General features: G+C 45.2%; 1 protein-coding gene across 4 annotated transcripts in view; it reads right to left on the reverse strand.

Annotated features, from left to right (window-relative positions):
- Positions 1–19,745, reverse strand: part of CCDC93 (coiled-coil domain containing 93) — a 107,586-nt gene extending 87,841 nt beyond the window's left edge. For all 4 annotated transcript variants that reach the window (XM_042243955.2, XM_027965027.3, XM_042243954.2 and 1 more), the window contains exons 1-4: positions 19,625–19,745; positions 14,997–15,110; positions 12,811–12,905; positions 4,609–4,720 (exon numbers count right to left, since the gene is read on the reverse strand). In XM_042243955.2, coding sequence (XP_042099889.1) covers positions 4,609–4,720; positions 12,811–12,905; positions 14,997–15,110; positions 19,625–19,666 — 363 coding nt within the window. In that variant the 5' untranslated portion in view covers positions 19,667–19,745. The remainder of the gene's footprint in view (positions 1–4,608; positions 4,721–12,810; positions 12,906–14,996; positions 15,111–19,624) is intronic.
- Positions 19,746–21,127: the final 1,382 nt, after the last annotated feature.

Here is a 21,127-nt window from a genome sequence, read left to right on the forward strand (position 1 = left end):
CTTTTCCAATGAGTCAGTTCGTTGCATCAAGCGCCCAAAGAATTGGAGTTTCAGCTTTAGCATCAGTCCTTTCAAAGAACACCCAGGACCGATCTCCTTTAGAATGAACTGGTTGGATCTCCTTGAAGTCCAAGGGACTCTCAAGAGTCTTCTCCAACACCACAGTTCAAAAGCATCAACTCTTCAGTGCTCAGCTTTCTTCACAGTCCAACTCTCACATCCATACATGACCATGGGAAAAACCATAGTCTTGACTAGACGGATCTTTGTTGGCAAAGTAATGTCTCTGCTTTTGAATATGCTATCTAGGTTGGTCATAACTTTTCTTCCAAGGAGTAAGCATCTTTTAATTTCATGGCTGCAGTCACCATCTGCAGTCCAAAGAAATAAAGTCTGACACTGTTTCCACTGTTTCTCCATCTATTTCCCATGAAGTGATGGGACCGGATGCCATGATCTTCGTTTTCTGAATGTTGAGCTTTAAGCCAACTTTTTCACCCTCCACTTTCACTTTCATCAACAGGCTCTTTAGTTCCTCTTCACTTTCTGCCACAAGGGTGGTGTCATCTGCATATCTGAGGTTATTGATATTTCTCCCGGCAATCTTGATTCCAGCTTGTGCTTCTTCCAGCCCAGCATTTCTCATGATGTACTCTGCATATAAGTTAAATAAGCAGGGTGACAATATACAGCCTTGACATATTCCTTTTCCTATTTGGAATCAGTCTGTTGTTCCATGTCCAGTTCTAACTGTTGCTTCCTGACCTGCATACAGGTTTCTCAAGAGACAGGTCAGGTGGTCTGGTATTCCCATCTCTTTCAGAATTTTCCACAGTTTCTTGTGATCCACACAGTCAAAGGCTTTGGCATAGTCAATAAAGCAGAAATAGATGTTTTTCTGGAACTCTCTTGCTTTTTCGATGATCCAGTGGATGTTGGCAATTTGATCTCTGGTTCCTCTGCCTTTTCTAAAACCAGCTTGAACACCTGGAAGTTCACAGTTGACATATTGCTGAAGCCTGGCTTGGAGAATTTTGAGCATTACTTTACTAGCATGTGAGATGAGTGCAAATGTGCGGTAGTTTGAGCATTCTTTGGCATTACCTTTCTTTGGGATTGGAATGAAAACTGACCTGTTCCAGTCCTGTGGCCACTGCTGAGGTTTCCAAATTTGCTGGCATATTGAGTGCAGCACTTTGATAGTATCATCTTTCAGGATTTGAAATAGCTCAACTGAAATTCCATCACCTCCACTAGCTTTGTTCATAGTGATGCTTTCTAAGGCCCACTTGACTTCACATTCCAGGATGTCTGGCTCTAGGTGAGTGATCACACCATCCTGATTATCTAGGTCATGAAGATCTTTCTGTACAGTTCTTCTGTGTATTCTTGCCACCTCTTCTTAATATCTTCTGCTTCTGTTAGGTCCATATGATTTCTGTCCTTTATCGAGCCCATCTTTGCATGAAATGTTCCCTTGGTATCTCTAATTTTCTTGAAGAGATCTCTAGTCTTTCCCATTCTGTTGTTTTCCTCTATTTCTTTGCACTGATTGCTGAGGAAGGCTTTCTTATCTCTCCTTGCTATTCTTTGGAACTCTGCATTCATATGCTTATACCTTTCCTTCTCTCCTTTGCTTTTCGCTTCTCTTCTTTTCACAGCTATTTGTAAGGCCTCCGCAGACAGCCATTTTGCTTTTTTGCATTTCTTTTTCTTGGGGATGGTCTTGATCCCTGTCTCCTGTACAACGTCAGGAACCTCTGTCCATAGTTCATCAGGCACTCTATCAGATCTAATTCCCTTAAATCTATTTCTCACTTCCACTGTATATTCATAAGGGATTTGATTTAGGTCATACCTGAATGGGTCTAGTGGTTTTCCCTACTTAAAGCAGTGGCCAGAAGTAACTCTAGGAGTACTCTTTTGTTGCTAGAATCCTCCATCTGTTTCTATCACTCCACTCCATCCCAACTCCAGACAGTAACCTCAGGCACTGACTAAAATCCAGAGGTGCAGGGGCTGAGGATCAGATGACATTTGGGGCTACTCCAGCCCCTCACCCACACCTCAGCATGGACCCTGTACATCTCAGGAGGCTGACTCCTGCTCAACTCAGTTTCACTCTGCTTTCTTTCCCACCTAGAGATCCACTTTCTGGCCTTCATAGTTGTTGCCTTTTCAAATTTGCCTCTGTTAATTAGATCTACACTGAGTTATTACTTGGCTGGATCCTGGAGAACGTGCTCTGATGAGGAGGGCAAAGCCCACTGATTCACAGGATTCCCTTAGAGACACCATGGCTCTGTTTCAGAGTTCCCAACCTGAAGAGCTGAGGAGGGAGCCTCTAGGAGAGCCAAGCTCTGCCGCAGGGCCCTAGCCTTCAAGAAAAATATCTACCTTCACAGGATTCACATGCCTCATGTAGGAGAAAAACATGTGACCTGGAACATGTGACCATTTCCACTGTCCCGCTGCATTCAGAGTCACCACAGCTGTGCCAAACGGCAAGAACTAGGGTGGTGGACCTCAGACCCACACAAGAAAGCTGTTCAGCAGGTCCCAGCGACTGGTCTACAACTGTTCTCTCACTGGTGTCCAACAAAACAGGAAACAAAACCACAGGCCTGTGGTGAGTTTCTCACAGTGCTAAATGTATTCATTTGGAAAGACTGTTCTTTTCTCTCCGAGTGAGGGTTAAATGGCCTTTCTTTCAAGAAATGATAGAAAAAGCAAAATAACTGTTACTTCTAACAATGTCCTTGCCTGCCAAAATACAGGTGGCAACCACAGATCAACCTCCATTTTTGCTTTAAAATTTTGCAGGTCCACAAAATTAAGAAGGCTGGTAACCATTAGCTGAGGCTCTCATGTCCAGCGAGGAAGCCCTCAGGCATTCCATTCAGAACACAGACCATCAGACACTCAGGATACCCAAACCAACTGTAGAAAATCACCTTCACACTCTTCTCATATGTGGACTATCATTTTGGTCCTCCAACTTCTAGCACAGGACTGAGTAAAGTCTAGTCACAAGAGATCCAGGTTGAGGCGGAAAAGGCAACAACTTCACAGTATGATAGCGTTGGAGGTTTCGGTAAGAATTTCCACAAGGTCCCTACTTCCTATTTTCACAAAAGGACGGGGGTACCATCCTCTAACGAACATACACATCAGATCCTGAGTTAAAGTACTAGCCTCAAATGTACAAATTTCATTTAGAAATTTCATAGTTAATTTGAAGTCTAGTTCAGGGGAAGATTCCCAGCAGCAGCAACTACCACAGAAACAACTACGTAACCCTTAGAAAGCACTGACTGAGACACGCCAGCCCTTCAGCCATGTGCTTTACACACAATAACTTATTCAACCTTCATTCAATCAGGTAGCTGCTATTGTTATTTTCCACTTAACAGGTAAGAAGTGAAGACATCTGCCCAAGATCAGACAGCTGGAAAGTGGCAGAGTCAAGATTTGAACCCAGAGAGTCTCCAGAGTCCAGGATCTTAACCGCTACACTACATAAGTTTCACATAATCAATGAACTTCTCTAGCAGGGGCTGGGTGGCTGCACGGTGGTGGAGGGGGAAAGTTCAGGCTAAGGACAAGGAAAAATTTAGAGGAATCTGCCTCTCCACTCACTAGTTTTCTGTCTGTAAGCCAACTGATTATCCACTATGAGTCGCACTTTTCTCAAATGTAAGACTGGGATTACAACAGATGCTTCAAGAACTCTATTAGGACCTGAGGCTGAGTCCTGTCCATATAGCAGGCAACAAAGTGAGTCCTTGTACTCCTCCTCTCTCTGTGGTATCCGGAGGAAAGGCTGAGGCACAAAAACCACACAGAATACAGGGACCTGTACAGCATGAGCCACTTCATTACGGGGCCTCAGAAAAAAGCTGGGCTAGAGATAAGCCTCTTGTTAGAAATTCAGTCCTCAAATAAGGACTGAATGCCTACAAAGTGCCAGACATTCCACGAGGTGCCAGAGACACAGGACTGAGCAGGACAGCCCTGATACCAGTCCACGAGAGACAGAGATAAATAACCGGACACTCTGACGCACATGGTCACAAATAGGTAGGGAACATGCTGCATAGGAGAATATAGCAAAAGAACCTGCTCTAGATCTGGGGGGTCAGGGGAGCTTTCTTGAGGAGACATGGAACTGAGAGCTGAAGGATGAAGGAAAGGAGAGAAGGGAAGAGCTTCCCAGGCTGAGAGAAAGGCCCCGTGACAGGAAAGAAGTATAGTATGGAAACTGGAAAGAAAACCGGGGGGCTAGAACATAAAGAACAAAGAAAAACAAAGAATAAACTGAGGCTGGAGAGACAGAAGGGAACCAGAGCATGGGGGCCTCCCAGAAGGGCAATGAAAAGTTAGCTGTGGGAAACATTCAAAGATCAGAACAGGTGACTGAGTGGAATGAAGGTAGACTGAATATTGGCAACTTCTGCGGATACCATTAGGGCGTGCAGTCATGCTCTGAGGCCACCAAATCCATGCCACACCCATCAGATCCAGGATCTAGGCCAGAGAGCCCGAGAGCCAGACCCGTTACAGGAATGCCAGTGTTCAGAGGACAAGAAACCCCTCAGACGCTCTCACCTGGACAACAGGAAATATGTGAATAAAATCCATCCCCTGGATCTGGTGGGGCTCCAGCTGGTGTGGACATTTCATTCTTGGCAGGACAGAGACGATTTTTTCTGACAGAGCTCTGCTCGGAGGAAAACAACAAGCCAAGAGTGAGAACACACTAAGCGGCTCTTAAGACATCTCTACCACCTGGGCTGCATTCCAGAGGGATCCAGGGATTCTCAATACCAGACCAGGACCACATTTCTCCTGGCTGACAGCAAAGTGAGAAAAATAAGCACAATTTAGACCTGTGTGCATGTAAGGCCACATAAGGAAAACTGCATTCACCCTTAATTCCAAGATCATGTTCGTCCTGCTTTTTATAAGAAAATATTTTGTTTCTTCATGAAGTTATGGTGGTAGCTATTTTTTTAAACATCCTTACATGGCAAAATAAACAGTTATTAGTGCTGCATGTTCTCCATTTCACTTTGTTGTCTTTCTTTTTGCAAAAGTCTGCAAACCACTAGGTTAAACATTTTAAAAAAATGTTCTAAGTATCATTCGTGCGTGCTTAGGTGCTCAGTGGTGTCTGACTCTTTCGTGACCCCATGGACTGGAGTGGGTTGCCATTCAATCCTCCAAGGGATCTTCCCAACCCAGGGGTTGAACTTGGGTCGCATGCATTGCAGGTGGATTCTTTACTGTCTGAGCCACCAGGGAAGTTGAAAAATCATCCTGGCAACAAATTAATTACCAGACTTTGTGCCAAGTGCCCAGAATATTAAGACAAAACATGAGGTCTCAGGCTTGTGTAGAAAAAAAAAATTGAAGTTTCTACTCTGTTAAGAAATATTTTTGAAATAAATAATAGCCTTTAATTTTGATACTCTAAAATTAATCCTAGATTTGGAGGAACCACTCTTTTTCCAAAGAAGAGGAGTTTTCAGCTTCTCACAAGGGACATGACCCCTCTCCTCCACCTTGCGTGGTTCTCCCCTGAAGTGGCTGGAGGAGAGCAGGAGTCAGGCTCCCTGAAGCCCAGAGCATATCTCACCTCAGTCAGGAGGTGAGTACCCACCCCCACTGGATGCCCAGATGAGCCCTGGCCCGGGTGGGACAGTTTCATGGCAGGAGTGAAAGAAGGACTTATGTGCAAGTTCATTTCACCACAGATTTAAATCTGTGATCAGCTGCTATTTGATCTCCAATTATCTGGTTTCTATTTCTTGTATCTTAGTCAGATCAGATTAAAGAGGAGAGAGAACAGAGGTTCAGTGGGCTTGCTAACCCACAAAGCCATGGTACATAGCCTAGGAACTCCGAGAAATAGTCCAAGCTGTGGTCTTGTGGGGCCATATGGAGAAACGGGGGCTCCTGGCTCAGCCTACATGGACAGTTTAGGTTATATCCTCATTTAAGACATTAAAAAATTTCAGCCAGAGTGGCCTCATCTACAAGTACCAGACTATTTTCTAGCAGATAAAGGCCATGGTTACAAGGTCAGCAGGTTCTTACTAGAGGCTTCAATTACAGCAAGTTTTGGGTCTATCTACCGAAAAGGTATCTTTTGTGCAAAGAAATCTTGCACACTTTTGTCTTTCTGCAGTTCCACAATCCTTTCCAGGAGACAGACACCCATAGGACCAACACCTAACTCAGGCCCAGATAAGAGAAAATATCTAACTTAAGTTTTCCTTAGCACATTTCATGCCCTCGCTCTTGGCAGGAACTAAGTAATCTTGGAACAGAAGCCAAATGACTCCCAGAGAAGGCTCCCCAGAGAACACATCACACAACCATGTTTGTATCTACAGTAGCGTCACAAGGCAGGACCAAGCTTAAAACTGCTGAGTGGAAACAGTCATAATCATAACATCAAGTCCATATGTTAAGAGAAAAACATGTGAAGAGGCGAAGTCTGCTCCCTTACTGCACACACTCACAGAAGGCAGGACTACCCACCTTCCAGGAGGGAAGGATGCGGGAGGACATGTTCACTGCAAACAGAAGCGGGTTGTGATTCATGCAAAAGGTCTGAGGCGTGGAAGCAAAGTGTCATCTGACTCCCAGAGCCCCTGTGGGCCTCCTTTCTGAGTAGCTCGCCCACAGGACACAAGTATCTTCTCTGTCCCAGTAGGGAAGCCTGTGGTTGCCCAGCTTCTCCTGGGGTCCGAATGGGACAGTTTGGTAGAAAAGATTGACGCAGTCATTTGGCAACGTTATCTAAAGCTCTCTCTTAAGTTTTACTTTTTAATTTAATGTCCATAAGACTCCCATGTCTTGTTCCTTAATTTCTTTGAAATTTGTGAGGGGAAGAAATGGGTGCTTAATTGGCTCTGCTCCCCAGATTCCAAGCTTAGCAAGTGAAGATGGTCACACTCTGGCTTCCAGTCCTTGCTTGGGCAGGTCTAAGAATTCACTCATACCGGGACCACCTAGCCAAGTCGTGTTTTGGTTTGGTAGGAAGTGAGCTCCCTCTAGTGGCTACAGATTTGTGGCTCTATGCAGGAAGGGTTGCTGATAGCCCATAACCATTCAGAAGCTTAAAAATCAGAGGCTGAGACACCAACACCATCCAGCCAACCCTCCACCTTCAGGCAAGGTTCTCCCTGGCCACTCCTCAGAGACGGCCCACTCTCCCAGTTCATAAAGGCCCTGAGGGAAGGATGCCTAGGGTCATCTTGCGGTTTACAACCCTGTTAAACCTGCCTCCCAGAAATGACTACCAAGTGTGCAGCGTCAGCAGCGTGTAGAAGAAGCTGAAGGCACTATTACTGCAAAGGGCCGTGGGAATGTGGGAGAAAACAGGCCGGCTTGGGGGCAAAAGTCAGGAAGACTTCCGGCAGAAACCTACCAGTCTCCTTTTGGCTTTTCCCTGGGGCTCAGAGTGGATCCTCTGACTTTCTGAAAATCAGGGAAAATAACAAGTGCAGAGGCCACCAGACAGGTTTCCCAGTCTATGCTTTTAACACACCCACTTTTCATTACTGGAGGTAAGTTCGGTTCCTTTAGTCTTCTAAGGGTTCATGCACTGTTTCCTCCTCCACTGCACAGTTTTAAAGAGAGCGAGTTAAACCAGGGTCTAAATTCCAAGCTCCATCACCCACTCTGGTACTTTTGGCGAGCCACCCGGTCCTTCTGGTCCAACACTACCATCATAAAATGAGGGTTAATCTCCGTCCTGCCTGTTCAAGGGTTGCTATGAAGGTTAAATAATAAAGGGCACGTGATCTGTACACAGGTGCCTAATAAATGTGTGTTGACGTGCGTTGTAGAAATGAATCGGTTACAAGCCTAAAATCTTATTTATGGACCTTGGAACACAGCACTTTGTGGTGATGGGATTTCAGGACAAACTGGGAATGCAGAGGGGAAGCTCAGGGAACCCAAATGAAAGAAGGATCAAAAAGGAGGATGAGGCCCCAATGGAGGCCCATCCACAGATGAGGCCCATCTGGGCCCCAATGGAGCACAGATGGAAGATAAGCATGCCCTACGAGGCAAGTGCGTACTTTAGGGATGCTGCTGCCCCCTCCCATCCACTGCGATGCACAGAGGCACTGCAGCACATGGCAATAATATCTGAGTTGTATCAAACCAGAAATTTCATGGGAGGTCCCTAAACGCAGAACACAGACTCAAAGGACATGAGTTTGAGCAAACTCCGGGAGGTGGTGATGAACAGGGAGGCCTGGCATGCGGCAGTCCATGGGGTCACAAAGAGTCAGACGTGACTGAGGGACTGAACTGAACTAACTGTAGCAAACCAGAAACTTCGTGGGAGGACCCCAAACACAGAACACGTCCCAAAACCAAACAGAAAAGATTTTGGATAATTCAGTGCCCTGCGGCTATGACATTTCTTCTATAGACAATAAAGAATCAACTGCCTGATGAATCTGCTAGGAGTCTGCTGGGTCTTTACAAGTAAACCCTGTCCCCAGCTTTGCTTTCACATCAAGTACTTATCAGGAAAAATAATACACCCTCAACTCCTTAAACAAACCCTGTGGGGGCAGATGTGCTTCAGAACTCACAATTCTTTAGATGTTGTAGCTTAGTAGATTAAGGGGTATATACTATGTATTCCAGATGTTCACGCTGGTTTTAGAAAAGGCAGAGGAACCAGAGATCAAACTGCCAACATCCAAAAAAGCAAGAGAGTTCCAGAAAAACATCTATTTCTGCTTTATTGGCTATGTCAAAGCCTTTGACTGTGTGGATCACAAGAAACTGTGGAAAATTCTGAAAGAGATGGGAATACCAGACCACCTAACCTGCCTCTTGAGAAACCTATATGCAGGTCAGGAAGCAACAGTTAGAACCGGACGTGGAACAACAGACTGGTTCCAAATAGGAAAAGGAGTACATCAAGCTGTACATTATCACCCTGCTTATTTAACTTATATGCAGAGTACATCATGAGAAACGCTGGGCTGGAAGAAGCACAAGCTGGAATCAAGATTGCCGGGAGAAATATCAATAACCTCAGATATGCAGATGACACCACCCTTATGGCAGAAAGTGAAGAGGAACTAAAGAGCCTGTTGATGAAAGTGAAAGAGGAGAGTGAAAAGGTTGGCTTAAAGCTCAACATTCAGAAAACGAAGATCATGGCATCTGGTCCCATCACTTCATGTCAGATAGATGGGGAAACAGTGGAAACAGTGTCAGACTTTATTTTTTGGGCTCCAAAATCACTGCAGATGGTGACTGAAACCATGAAATTAAAAGGTACTTACTCCTTGGAAGGAAAGTTATGACCAACCTAGATAGCATATTCAAAAGCAGAGACATTACTTTGCCAACAAAGGTCTTTCTAGTCAAGGCTATGGTTTTTCCAGTAGTGATGTATGGATGTGAGAGTTGGACTGTGAAGAAAGCTGAGCACCAAAGAATTGATGCTTTTGAACTGTGGTGTTGGAGAAGACTCTTGAGAGTCCCTTGGACTGCAAGGAGATCCAACCAGTCCATTCTAAAGGAGACCAGTCCTGGATGTTCATTGGAAGGACTGATGCTGCGGCTGAAACTCCAATACTTTGGCCACCTCATGTGAAGAGTTGACTCATTGGAAAAGACCCTGATGCTGGGAGGGATTGAAGGCAGGAGGAGAACGGGACAACAGAGGATGAAATGGCTGGATGGAATCACTGACTCGATGGATGTGAGTCTGAGTGAACTCTGGGAGTTGGTGATGGACAGGGAGGCCTGGCGTGCTGCAATTCATGGGGTCACAAAGAGTTGGACACGACTGAGCGACTGAACTGAACTGAACTATTTATTATGTAAGACCCACTAAAATCCACAACAGCATCCTATCATCAAAGAAATGAGTATTTCTGTAGCAAAACTTATGAATATTCACATAAGTGGGATCAATAAAGACCATAAATAACCTTAAGTCACTCAGATCATGTTTCGCTTCCAATTAAAGTTTTATATCCACAAAGAAAAAAAAAAAACACCAACATTTTCACTGTTTCTTAGGTTTCAGAAATACAGATTGAGAATCCTAGCTCACAAAGAATGCAAAAGAAATCCCAGAACATCAGAGGTCCCACAGGTGTAAGAGGCAATCAGCTCAGATTGGAACAGAAAGAGGCTTCAACCAAGAATGTACTCGAGAAGGCAGAGAATTCATGTTAATCAACAGACTGATTAAGAAGCTGGCTGATCTCAGCTACAGGTGAAAGTACATGCTTCTTTGTCAACAACAACAAAAAAAAGGCAATCAGAAACGCAAGGGGGAAAAGAAGCTTTGTAAAAATGCAGTGTGCTTGATTCTCAATGACTTGCAGAGACCAACTCCACTTGCTTGGGCCAAATACTTCAAAGTCATCCTCCACGCTCCTCTTACTCACACTCTAAATCAAATATGCCATGAGATCCTGTTGGTTCTACCTTTCAAACAGATCCAGAATGCCACCACTACTGGCACACTGCCCAGGGGAGGATTACTGTAACATGCTAAAGAATCTCCCTGATTGTACCTTCACTCCTTTAATTCAGTATTCAGATGAGGGGTCCTTCTTAAACACAGAACAAACTGTGTTCTTGCCCTGCTCAACGCCCCCTACCCCCGTGGATTTCCCACCTGACTCAGAGTAAACCCCAAGTCCTAAACCTGACCTACAAAGTGCTACCTGATCTGTCCCATGACCTCTCTGCACTTCCGTCTGCTGCTGCCCCCTCCCCACGGCCCCACCCCCCACCACAGTACACTCTAGGCAAGCTTCTGCGTAGGCCTTCACACTGGCAGTTTCCTCTGCCTGGAACCCTCATTCCTCAAGTCTTAACTCTGGTATCACTTTCTCAGTGAAGCCTACACCGACTTAAACCACAACTGCCTGCCATCCTACGTCTCTCCTCATACCCTTTCCTGGGTTTATTTTTTTTTCATGGTACATATGTCTACACATACTGTACTTATTTATTAGATTAGTTTTTGTCTGTCTCCTCCAATAGACTCTAAGTTCCATGAGGATAGCACATTTTTCATTAATGCATCCAGAACATTACAAATGTAAGGGTTCAATAAATATTTGCTGAGTCAATGAATAAATGAAAAGAGATTGCTTTTGACTGTAATACTTCAAATATTCTCCTTTAAACAGCACCATTACAGTCCAGAAAATTACCGTTCTTTTTCTGACCCCATCACAAGTCTTAGTCCTTATTGAAAATACTGTTTATAGATTTACTTTTAGAATTTACCTGTAGATAAAGAATGCACAACTTAACTGCTACTATAGAACAGACTATAAACAGGAGAAACTAGTTTATATTAATGGATCAAGAAATAGAAACTTAAGTAGAGCAAAATTATGCAAGCGATCATAGAAAAGAAAGATAATAATTAAAAGAGTGGCAGTTGGAAGACAAAGGGGATGTAGTGAGTGGCACAGGTGAGCCAACTTCCTCCTCTCATTGGACTTGAATGAAACCGGGTATACAAAGGTGGAGACATACCAGTGACCACGACGAAGAATCTAAAACCTAGACAGTCAAAGATGACTCTCTCCAGGGAATAAAACTAGGGTGTAAAATGGCAAAGAGGAGAGACATCAGCTGCGTGTTTTGCTCCCTTTGTAGTATCTGAATGTTTCTTGTACGTTCACGTATGTAACACCTTAATAAACAAAAGGACAAGGATACACTCCCCTGCTGGGTTGGACTGGATCATCGGGAGTACAGCCACACACCTGGACTCCATTGGACCCCCCCAGGTGACCTTTTCTCTGTGGGTGACTGGACATGATGACACAGCCCCCCACACACAGGTGTCAGGATGCAGCGCCTACTATTCATGGCCGGGCACTGATGGCAGTATTACTGTGTCAAACAGCATGAACTCCTTAACAAGGAGCCAAGAATGCCTTTTGGTCTTAGTGTTAAGGATTTTGGTGATTCCCAGGGACTTGCTTTTCTTCTACTATGTGGAAAGTATAAATTGGATAATTTATTTTTTCTTCTTTTGATGTCTTTTTCTTCTTTTCAGCCAAATCTGTGTCCCATCCTTAGGAAAACAGGGCCTTCTGGTTCCTCACAGTAGTGTTCTTTACCCTCAACTCTGCCTTTCCTTCCCTTTTTTACCCTTTTTGCTTTGCTTCACTTTTCCACTATTACTGCTCCCCCATGCATGCTCATAAACCATCTTTAATCCATTTAAGGGAGGACAAGGCTTCAGAAAAATGAGTAAGTAAATCACAGACTCCTATAGATCTGATATCACAAACCCTCTTTCTGTACATAATGGAAGGCTTGCCCAAGGTCACACAGCTGTCCACTGGCAGGGCTGGGCAGTACTGGGATCCCAGTGATCTCATGAAATCACCAAGTCCCTGGTGAGCTACAGAAGATCAGCCAGGGCACCCTTCCAGGATGTCTTTGGCAAGGACATAGGCAAAGTGAGGCTCTGCCTCATGCAGAGGCAACAGGGTGGGAAAGATTCCCCTCCCTTCAACTATCCAACTTCCATCCAAACTCAATGCCTTTGGAAGGAGATATTCAAGCAATCAACAAAAATTCTGATCAACAAAAAACACCAGAAATAGCCTATTAACATCGTAATAATATTAGATGACTCTCATGTGTTAGCTGTGTGACCTTGGCTTCTTTTAGTCCATGAGTGAAGCATCTGACACAACCTTTGGCACACAGCAAATGCTCAAGATTTATCTCCTTTCTCGCTGTTCAGGCTCATCCATGGAAAGCCCAATAACTTACATTTTCTGACCTATTGTAGAGTTCTCCTGAAAGAGTAAATCAACATCCACGTCAAAGTTGCAAGTGGTGATGCACCAGGTCATTCCTCCCACCACCTGCAAGACATAAAAAAATACCTATTTCCTCTTCCTAGTTTGGGAAGAAGGGAAGAAGTGCAAGGCAGATAAAATTGAAACAGTTTTATATACAAAACTGCGTATCCTCAGAGAGAGACAATATGTGTCCTGGCTCCATCCACTGCAACTCATCTAAACAGCTGCTGCTGCTGCTGCTGCTGCTGCTGCTGCTGCTGCTGCTGCTGCTGCTGCTGCTGCTGCTGCTGCTGCTGCTGCTAAGTCACTTCAGTTGTGTCCAACTCTGTGCGACCCCAGAGACAGCAGCCCACCAAGCTCCCCCGTCCCTAGGATTCTCCAGGCAAGAACACTGGAATGGGTTGCCATTTCCTTCTTCAATGCATGAAAGTGAAAAGTGAAAGTGAAGTCACTCAGTCGTGTCCGACTCTTAGCGACCCCATGGACTGCAGCCTACCAGGCTCCTCCATCCATGGGATTTTTCCATGCAAGAGTACTGGAGTGGGGTGCCACTGCCTTCTCCCATCTAAACAGCACTGCTGAATAAAGCTTTCTGCCAGGACAGGAACAGTCTGGATCCACACTGTTTAGTATGGTGCTTCCAGCCACACATGGTTACTGAGCACTTGAAACATGTGGCTCTTAGACTGAGAAGCTGCCTTCTAAAACTGAATGGATGTATGAAGCAGATTCTCTTTATACCAATGCGGACAGACATTAACTCTCAGCTGAGAGAAGCCTTAATCCAGTTAAAGTGCAACACGGCAGAAGAATTACGAGTTTTATGGACCAGATATGTGGGTAGCAAGGGGGACATTCTGTGGCTTATTACTTAATTTCCATACATTCCATATTTTCTTCTACCTAAAGGAGATGAGAATCTGTACTCTATTTTGTCATGGGACTTCTCTGAGATGCAAATGAGACCAAGGCTAAAAATCCATTTGAAACAAAACCTTTATAGACACAGCTTGATCTTAGAAAAGATCAACAATGAATCTTATCCCTGGCTATAGTGTAGACTCATGAGAGATGCCTAATAAAATACAGATTCCAGTCCCCAGCCCACACCTAACAAACCAGAATTTCAAAGGCTGAGACCTATACATCTGTATTACAAAAGAACCTGTTACATGCAGACAGGGCTTTGGCCCACTGGCGAACTCAATGCTTCCTTCTACCAGGAAGCTTGCCTGGCATGTCCTGGTTGATCTGGATGCTTCACTTCTGTGCACAGTTCATTGTGGCACTTAATGAATTGCGCCACTTATTCTACGTGCACTGGTTTACTGTCTCTCTTCCCTGCTCTTCAGAAGTCAGGCTCGTTGAGTACAAGGTCTTTGTTCTTATCCTTGTGCTCTCAACCCTACTGCTATTCCATATGTGTAAGAACTGTTCAAGGTTCTGCCGAATTAAATGACTTCATCCAATAGCAACTTCTTCTCCAAACCTAGCATTCAGAGCCCAGAGTATACCTGGCAACTATCTGTGAGCATCCCAACTTGGGAAGAAAGTGAAAGTTAAAGCTGCTCAGTTGTGTCCAACTCTTGGTGACCCTGTGGACTGTACAGTCCATGGAATTCTCCAGGCCAGGATACTGGAGTGGGTAACCATTCCCTTCTCCAGGGGATATTCCCAACCCAGGGATCGCCCAGGTCTCCCGCATTGTAGGCAGATTCTTTATCAGCTTTATCAACTTGGGATAGCTCCCTATTAACTCAAATTACTTTATCTTATGGACTTCCCTGGTGGCTCAGATGGTTAAGCGTCTGTCTATAATGTGGGAGATATAAGCTTTATTTTCCCACCCAAACTTTAAGCTCCTTGAAAGGAGAAACTATTTGGCTTATGTGTATTTCTCAATCTTCATGCACAAAAGGACTTGAAGATGTATTTTGCTGATACATGATTATCTTCTTTTAATAGGAAACAAACACTTCCATAATGAATCTGAATCCTGGAGAAATGCAACATGGGTACAGAGAAAGAAAAATACAATCTCTTCTTCCTTTCCACGGTAAACCATGCCATCCTAACAAAAAATACCCTGCTGCCACAGTAAACCATGACATCCTGACAAAGACTAGCCTAATGGTTAGAAAGATTTCCTCTTACCTTGTCAAAAGGTGATAAGCCTTTAATTCTTGCCCTGAAATACCCAGCTGCAACCAAGAGCTCCAGAATTTCAGTCAACTTGACATTCTGCTCTTCATCTTCTCTTGTTTCTACCTAAAACGAAAGCAAAAGGCTGGTAAAAGCTACCTTGAATAAAGGAACACCAGGTCTATTCCCTGATACCACAGACTCACTGCCAGGGAGCATATGATATTGGCAATTATCACTGTGTTCATGCAGTAGCGTGGGGACACAGTGCTGCCAGAGTCAGACAGAACAAGGTCCCTGCTCAACAAGCTGTTAGTCATCATAGATGGGGGAGAAGACATGCACAGGTGTATCGACTATTCAGCAGCTGCTGAAGGAATCCAGGGAAAGGAAGACTTCAGCACATTCACCACCCTATTGTCTAACATGTGACTTATATAGCAGCTTCTCAAATGGATTATAAACTCCTTTCAGATGGAACAGGTGGTTTGTTTTGTTTGAACTTTACACTCATCTTGGTTCTAGAAGTTACTGACAAGAGGGGCAAGAACAAAGAATTCAATCATGTGCCCCCTCTGCACTTTGATCTCTATAGCAAACACAAGGAAGGCTTTCAACACAGACACATTACAGGGCGATTACTACCATGTAACAGGGCTGCCTTAAAGATAATATTTACTGGATACATTTAAATAGGGATTTGATTTAAACATTCTTTATTTATATCCTACCTTCACTCCAGGCTGTTAACTCCAAGTTCAATACATCTAAACAGACTAGTACTTTTGCCTCCATACACTTGACTAAACTGTGCCTTTCCTGTCTTCCATTATTGCAGAAAATAAACAACTGCCTCTCTATAGAAAACAATGTCATGATACCCTGGTTCATAGCCTCATATCCACCTCTGACTATTCCCTTAGCCAACAATGCCTGGTAAATCTTCCTTAATTATGCAACTCACATTTATCCTATCTTCCATTTGCATGTCATGCCGAGACAATGGCAACTGCCTCTCAATCTTTCTTCCTTAATAGTCTATCCTGCTCACTCCTTCCTAAATCACAGCTTTCTCATCACCCCTCTTTAGCGCCCAGCCCTCATCATTAAGGCATCACTCACTGTCTACCAGCTAAGTTCCAAATGTCTTGGTTTTGCATTCAGATCTTGGGTTGCAACCTATCTTTTCAGCTCCATCCTTTAGCTCCCACCAAAACAATCCAGACACAGCTGTGGCCAACCTAAACAAGCCCTGCTCATTCTCATTCCTTCACTGTTCTCCTGATATTCTCCACCCACCCAGATACCACCTTCAAACTCCAGCTCCCATTCAATGTCATCTCTGCAGCTTAAAATGGTCATTCCTTTGCATTTCTATTTTATTTATAGTCTGTCATTCATACAATTACTAACCTCTTTTGAGTGGCATGCCTGTCTTTCCAAACAGACTATTAGCTGGTTGCGTGAGGGGTGGCATATATTCCATCTATTAGCCACCCATGTTTATCTCTCTATTCTGAACAGCATTAGGCTCCAAGGACACACTTATTAAATATGGAATGACATGCTTAACCATCAGTCACATAAGCTCCATGACCTAAGCCAGTCATGTATTAACAACATGTTTTCATAGTCATGACACTGATAATGGAAGGTCAAGTTTATTTTAAAAAACAAACTTTCAGGCGAAGGAGCACACATGTTAACACATAGTTGAACATGGAATTATTAAAGAGACTGTTTATCTCCTGCAACAGGCAGTGCTGGAGCGGACAGCCTTGCAACACTGCTCATTTCACTTCCCTCTCAAATGACGCTGGTCCAGGCTAGCAAAGATTCTTTTTTTTTTTTAATTTTAAAATATATTTTATTGATTTTAATTTTTTAAAACTATAAATTTATTTATTTTAATTGGAGGTTAATTACTTTACAATATTGTATTGGTTTTGCCATACATCAACATGAATCCGCCACAGGTATACACATGCTCCCCATCCTGAATCCCCCTCTTTTCTCCCCCCCTCACCCCGTAACTTCCCTCTGGGTCATCTCAGTGCACCAGCCCCAAGCATCCAGTATCATGCATCGAACCTTAACTGGCGATTCGTTTCATATATGATATTATACATGTTTCAATGCCATTCTCCCAAATCATCCCACCCTCTCCCTCTTCCACAGAGTCCAAAAGACTGTTCTATACATCTGTGTCTCTTCTAGCAAAGATTCTGAAGGTTAGCATTCACTAATTCCTAGCAGACATGCAAAAATAAATATTAATTATTCACATCTTCTCTTCCTTGCAAGAGGTTTGTGATGGTTGAGAACCATCTACAAGTCAAGAGATTCAAATAAGAGAAAATAAAGAACAGTTATGGTTCACAAAAATAGAACAGAAAAGGAAAATGGGATAATATAAGTATTTTCTTAAAACTCCTGGGATGTAAAAAAGGAATCCTTCATTTGTTCAATCATGTATCATGAAGATACTTCCAAGAAAAGGACAATACATCAGGACAATCCGGGAGGGTCCTCCCTGCCACACCTTGTACCTAATGGGCACCCTCTGCCCACACCTTGGGGAGTGCACGGCCCACACTTCCCATCCACCCACCCCCAGAATGGAGAAGTGTACTTCTGCAATATACCCTGTGAAGTAATTTTCTTGCACAAGACAATGAATGGGGAATGTTAATAAGACACCAAATCCATTTCATAGGTTAACATTAAAACAAAATGCAAAAGGGTCACTAGCTAATATGCAGTGAAAGAAAGAATACTCTAGCTTGAAGCCATAAACATCACCAGGCTGGGTAACACATCCAACTCTTAAAACTAAAATTCGAATAAAAAGGAATGCTGTAAGCTGTTAAACTAGGAACACTAAACTGTCAGTTGTCTTGGACCATAGTTCATGTAAGCTGGAAGGCAGGGCCACGTCTAGCTATCTCTCTTTCCTTCACGTACATAAAAGCTTTTACAAAATTAAATTTAATGAAATAACCGGACTAGTGACAGCTTAATGACACATACTATTCATATTCATACATACTAGTCTTTGAACTAAGTGAATCCTGTTTGCCTAATTGCCAGGAACTTGGAAAAGCGACAAATTAGACCCAGTCTCTTGACAGTGAAAGATTAAACAAAGGACAAAGGAGGTGCAAGTTGTTTTTTTTTTTCCTAGAAAGACCCTACTGGTGGTACACTGGGGCAAAGAATTGAAGGGATTTAAGTTAGAACCTGGGAGAATCAGACAGAGTCCACAGCAAAGTGCCAGGCAAAAAACCTGATGAGAGCCTAGAATTTAAAAAGGCAAAAAAGAAATATCAAATCAAATCACAGAACAGATTCTAGTCTTCACAAACCCTGGTCCATCAAAGCAACTCGAATATCAAGTGTTAGCTAACAGAAGGGTTCTGACATTACACTTGCTAGGTTTTCTGAAGATGATGGAATAGATTGCCATTCTGGGAGCAAACACTGACAGATTAAGTCTGTCTGCAATCACTACATCTCCAGCTTTTACGCACAGAACAGTGATCCCTCAATAAATGGTACTAGTGGGATTTAAGAACTAAAGGATTTGGGGAGGAAAGCAAAGAAACAAGACTGACCCCAGGCAGTTAAGTGTGAAGGGACCACGCACCATGTCAAGGAATTAGTCCCTCTGACAAATACCTGCTTCAGAACCTTAGGAAGGGGACAGAGGCGCAGCATGGACTCCATTTCTTTCAAGAATCTAGTAAGCTAGACTAGTTTTTGAGTAAATCAACTGGAAGAGAGCACAGATGCAAATTGTCTAGATAAGTGATATTTGCAGCCAAAAGGAAATGCACTTTTCCTCTCCTCCCAGATAATGTGTATATAAATCCAGAAACCGCTGATCACCCTGTCCCTCGGGATCGACTGAGTACTTAATAACAAACATCTCTGGAAGGAGAGGCACCAGCTCTCCCTTCTGGAGAAGCAGCGACGTTTCCGCCCGGCCACTCCGCACGGACGGAGAGCGCGTCTCCACCTCGAACACCGCGGTGCGCTGACCCGGCCGGACACGACCTGGCGCGCGCCCGGCTCCCAAACTTCCTCCAGCCAGCCTGGCCCAGCGTGGGGACAAACGCAGGGAGGCAATACCCCCGACACTACGGCGGCGGGTGCCGGCCGCCAGGACCCCGTGGGCTCGGGGGAGGCGGCGATAGGCGCCACAAGGTCACCGCCCTTTGCACAACCCGAGCCCGGACCGTCCCAGCGCGCGTCTCGTGACTATCGGGCGCAGAAGCCTCGGTCCTCGGGGCGAGCCGTGCGGCGCCGGGGGTCGGAGAGAGACTGCCGGAGGGAGCCAGAGAGGTGGGGACCCCAGGCCCCGGGACGCCTGGGGCAGCGTCGGGGCAGGTATTGGACAGAGAAGGCTCCCTCCGTCCCAGGAGACCCGGCACCGTTTGAAGTTGGTCTCCGCCCATGTCCACACTGGGGAACTAGCTTGGCCCCCAGAGGACAGGGCCGGTGCTTGGGGAAGAGGTCACACCTGAGAAAGGGGGCGGGGAGCCCTAAACGCTGCCGGATCTCCCAGTGCTTGCGACCCCGCAGGCTCGGCCCTCGCTCGGAAACCCGGACGTGTCAGGGAGGGAGGAGGGGTTCCTTACCTCCGGGAGACCCTGGCCTTCCGGCCCCTTTGACAACCCCATGATCCCGTCGGACCGCCCTGCGGCGGCAGCGAAGCCGGCGGAGCGTCCAGAGGAAGCTGTCCCCGGCCCCGAAGCTGCTACCGGGGTGGAGTGCAGAGCGGAAACTTCCTCCGCCGCCGCTGCCGCCGCAGCCGCCGCCAGAAGCCTGGAGCGCAGGGGCTCGGCGGAGCATGCGCGCTGGGGCGGGAGCGCTGCGCGATTGCGCCTGCGCGAGGGCAGCCCCGGGCCAGGCCCGGACCCACGGCGGCGAGGAGATGCAATCCAGGCCTCTCGTCGCGGTCGACGTTCCGCGTAGCTTCGCGCCGGGGCTCTGCATGTTCCTCCGAGGTGCTTTATAAAAGGATTATTCCTCAATCCTGGGGAAGATTTGCATCCTGCCTCCCCTCTCTGCTTCTCAGAGGCAACGGATGCCCCAAGTGGGTTTGGTCCTCTCCGCGAGCCGAACTTCGGAAGCCCGGCTGCTCCCGGATCAAGGCTTGAGCAATGATCAACTTGTCGATTCAGACCCGGGCTGGTTCTAGTTCAGAATCGGGGTGTCCCCTGAGTTACACGCACTTGGGCAAACTTCTTGATATACGGACCAGGGAACCGAGTCCCCCAAAAAAGGATTGTTAGGCTCACTGCCTTCCCTCCAGCCAGTGAGTGCATAGTGTTCACTCACCCTAACCACCCTCCGTTTCATGTTCTTCTGAGACGAAAGTCATCTCTGAGGATGCAACTCCTGTAATGATGTCATTTTAGTTACACCATTTACCTGAAGCACACCTTGTCTGTCCCAGACAATGGCATTTATATAAAGGAGTTATGTATCTAGCCACAAGCCTTGGGCACCAGCTCTATAATTATTTACTTCTTTAAGCGATGAAGGAAGAGGTGACGTGTGAAAACTTTTCCTATAGAAAAGTTTCCTCTGTGAGTGTGTTGGGTGGGAGGGGCCGAGTGAGGAATGTGAGGTTGTGAGTCCCTTGAACTCAAAGAGGTTGTGTGTGTTTCTCTCCTCATACCTAGCATCTTAAAAAGCAGGTACTCCATGTTTCCTTGAAGAAATTCTCTGCGCCTTTTGCACTCCTCCTGGGCATTTTCTTGACAGAGGAGAGATTTCTCTGGAACCAGAGTATACAAGAGGTTGGAAGCATCGTATGAACGACCATTTCCTTTTAAAATATACTTAGTAAATATTGCTAACAATATTTAGCAGTAAGTTGAGAAATTTGAATATGCAAATTATGGTGTTGTGAGACTAGTCTTGCCTGTGCTGTGTGGCAGTTTACTCTTATCCACTGAGAAGCCAGGGAAACAATGTCTAAGGTGCCCACTTTCATAACTTCTTCAGTTCAGGTCAGTTGCTCAGTCATGTCCGACTCCTTGCGACCCCATGGACTGCCAGGCCTCCCTGCCCATCACTAACTCCCGAAGTTTACCCAAACTCATGTCCATTGAGTCAGTGATGCCATCCAACCA

Source organism: Ovis aries, chromosome 2, assembly GCF_016772045.2.
Source record: "Ovis aries strain OAR_USU_Benz2616 breed Rambouillet chromosome 2, ARS-UI_Ramb_v3.0, whole genome shotgun sequence".
NCBI classification, from domain to species: Eukaryota; Metazoa; Chordata; class Mammalia; order Artiodactyla; family Bovidae; genus Ovis; species Ovis aries.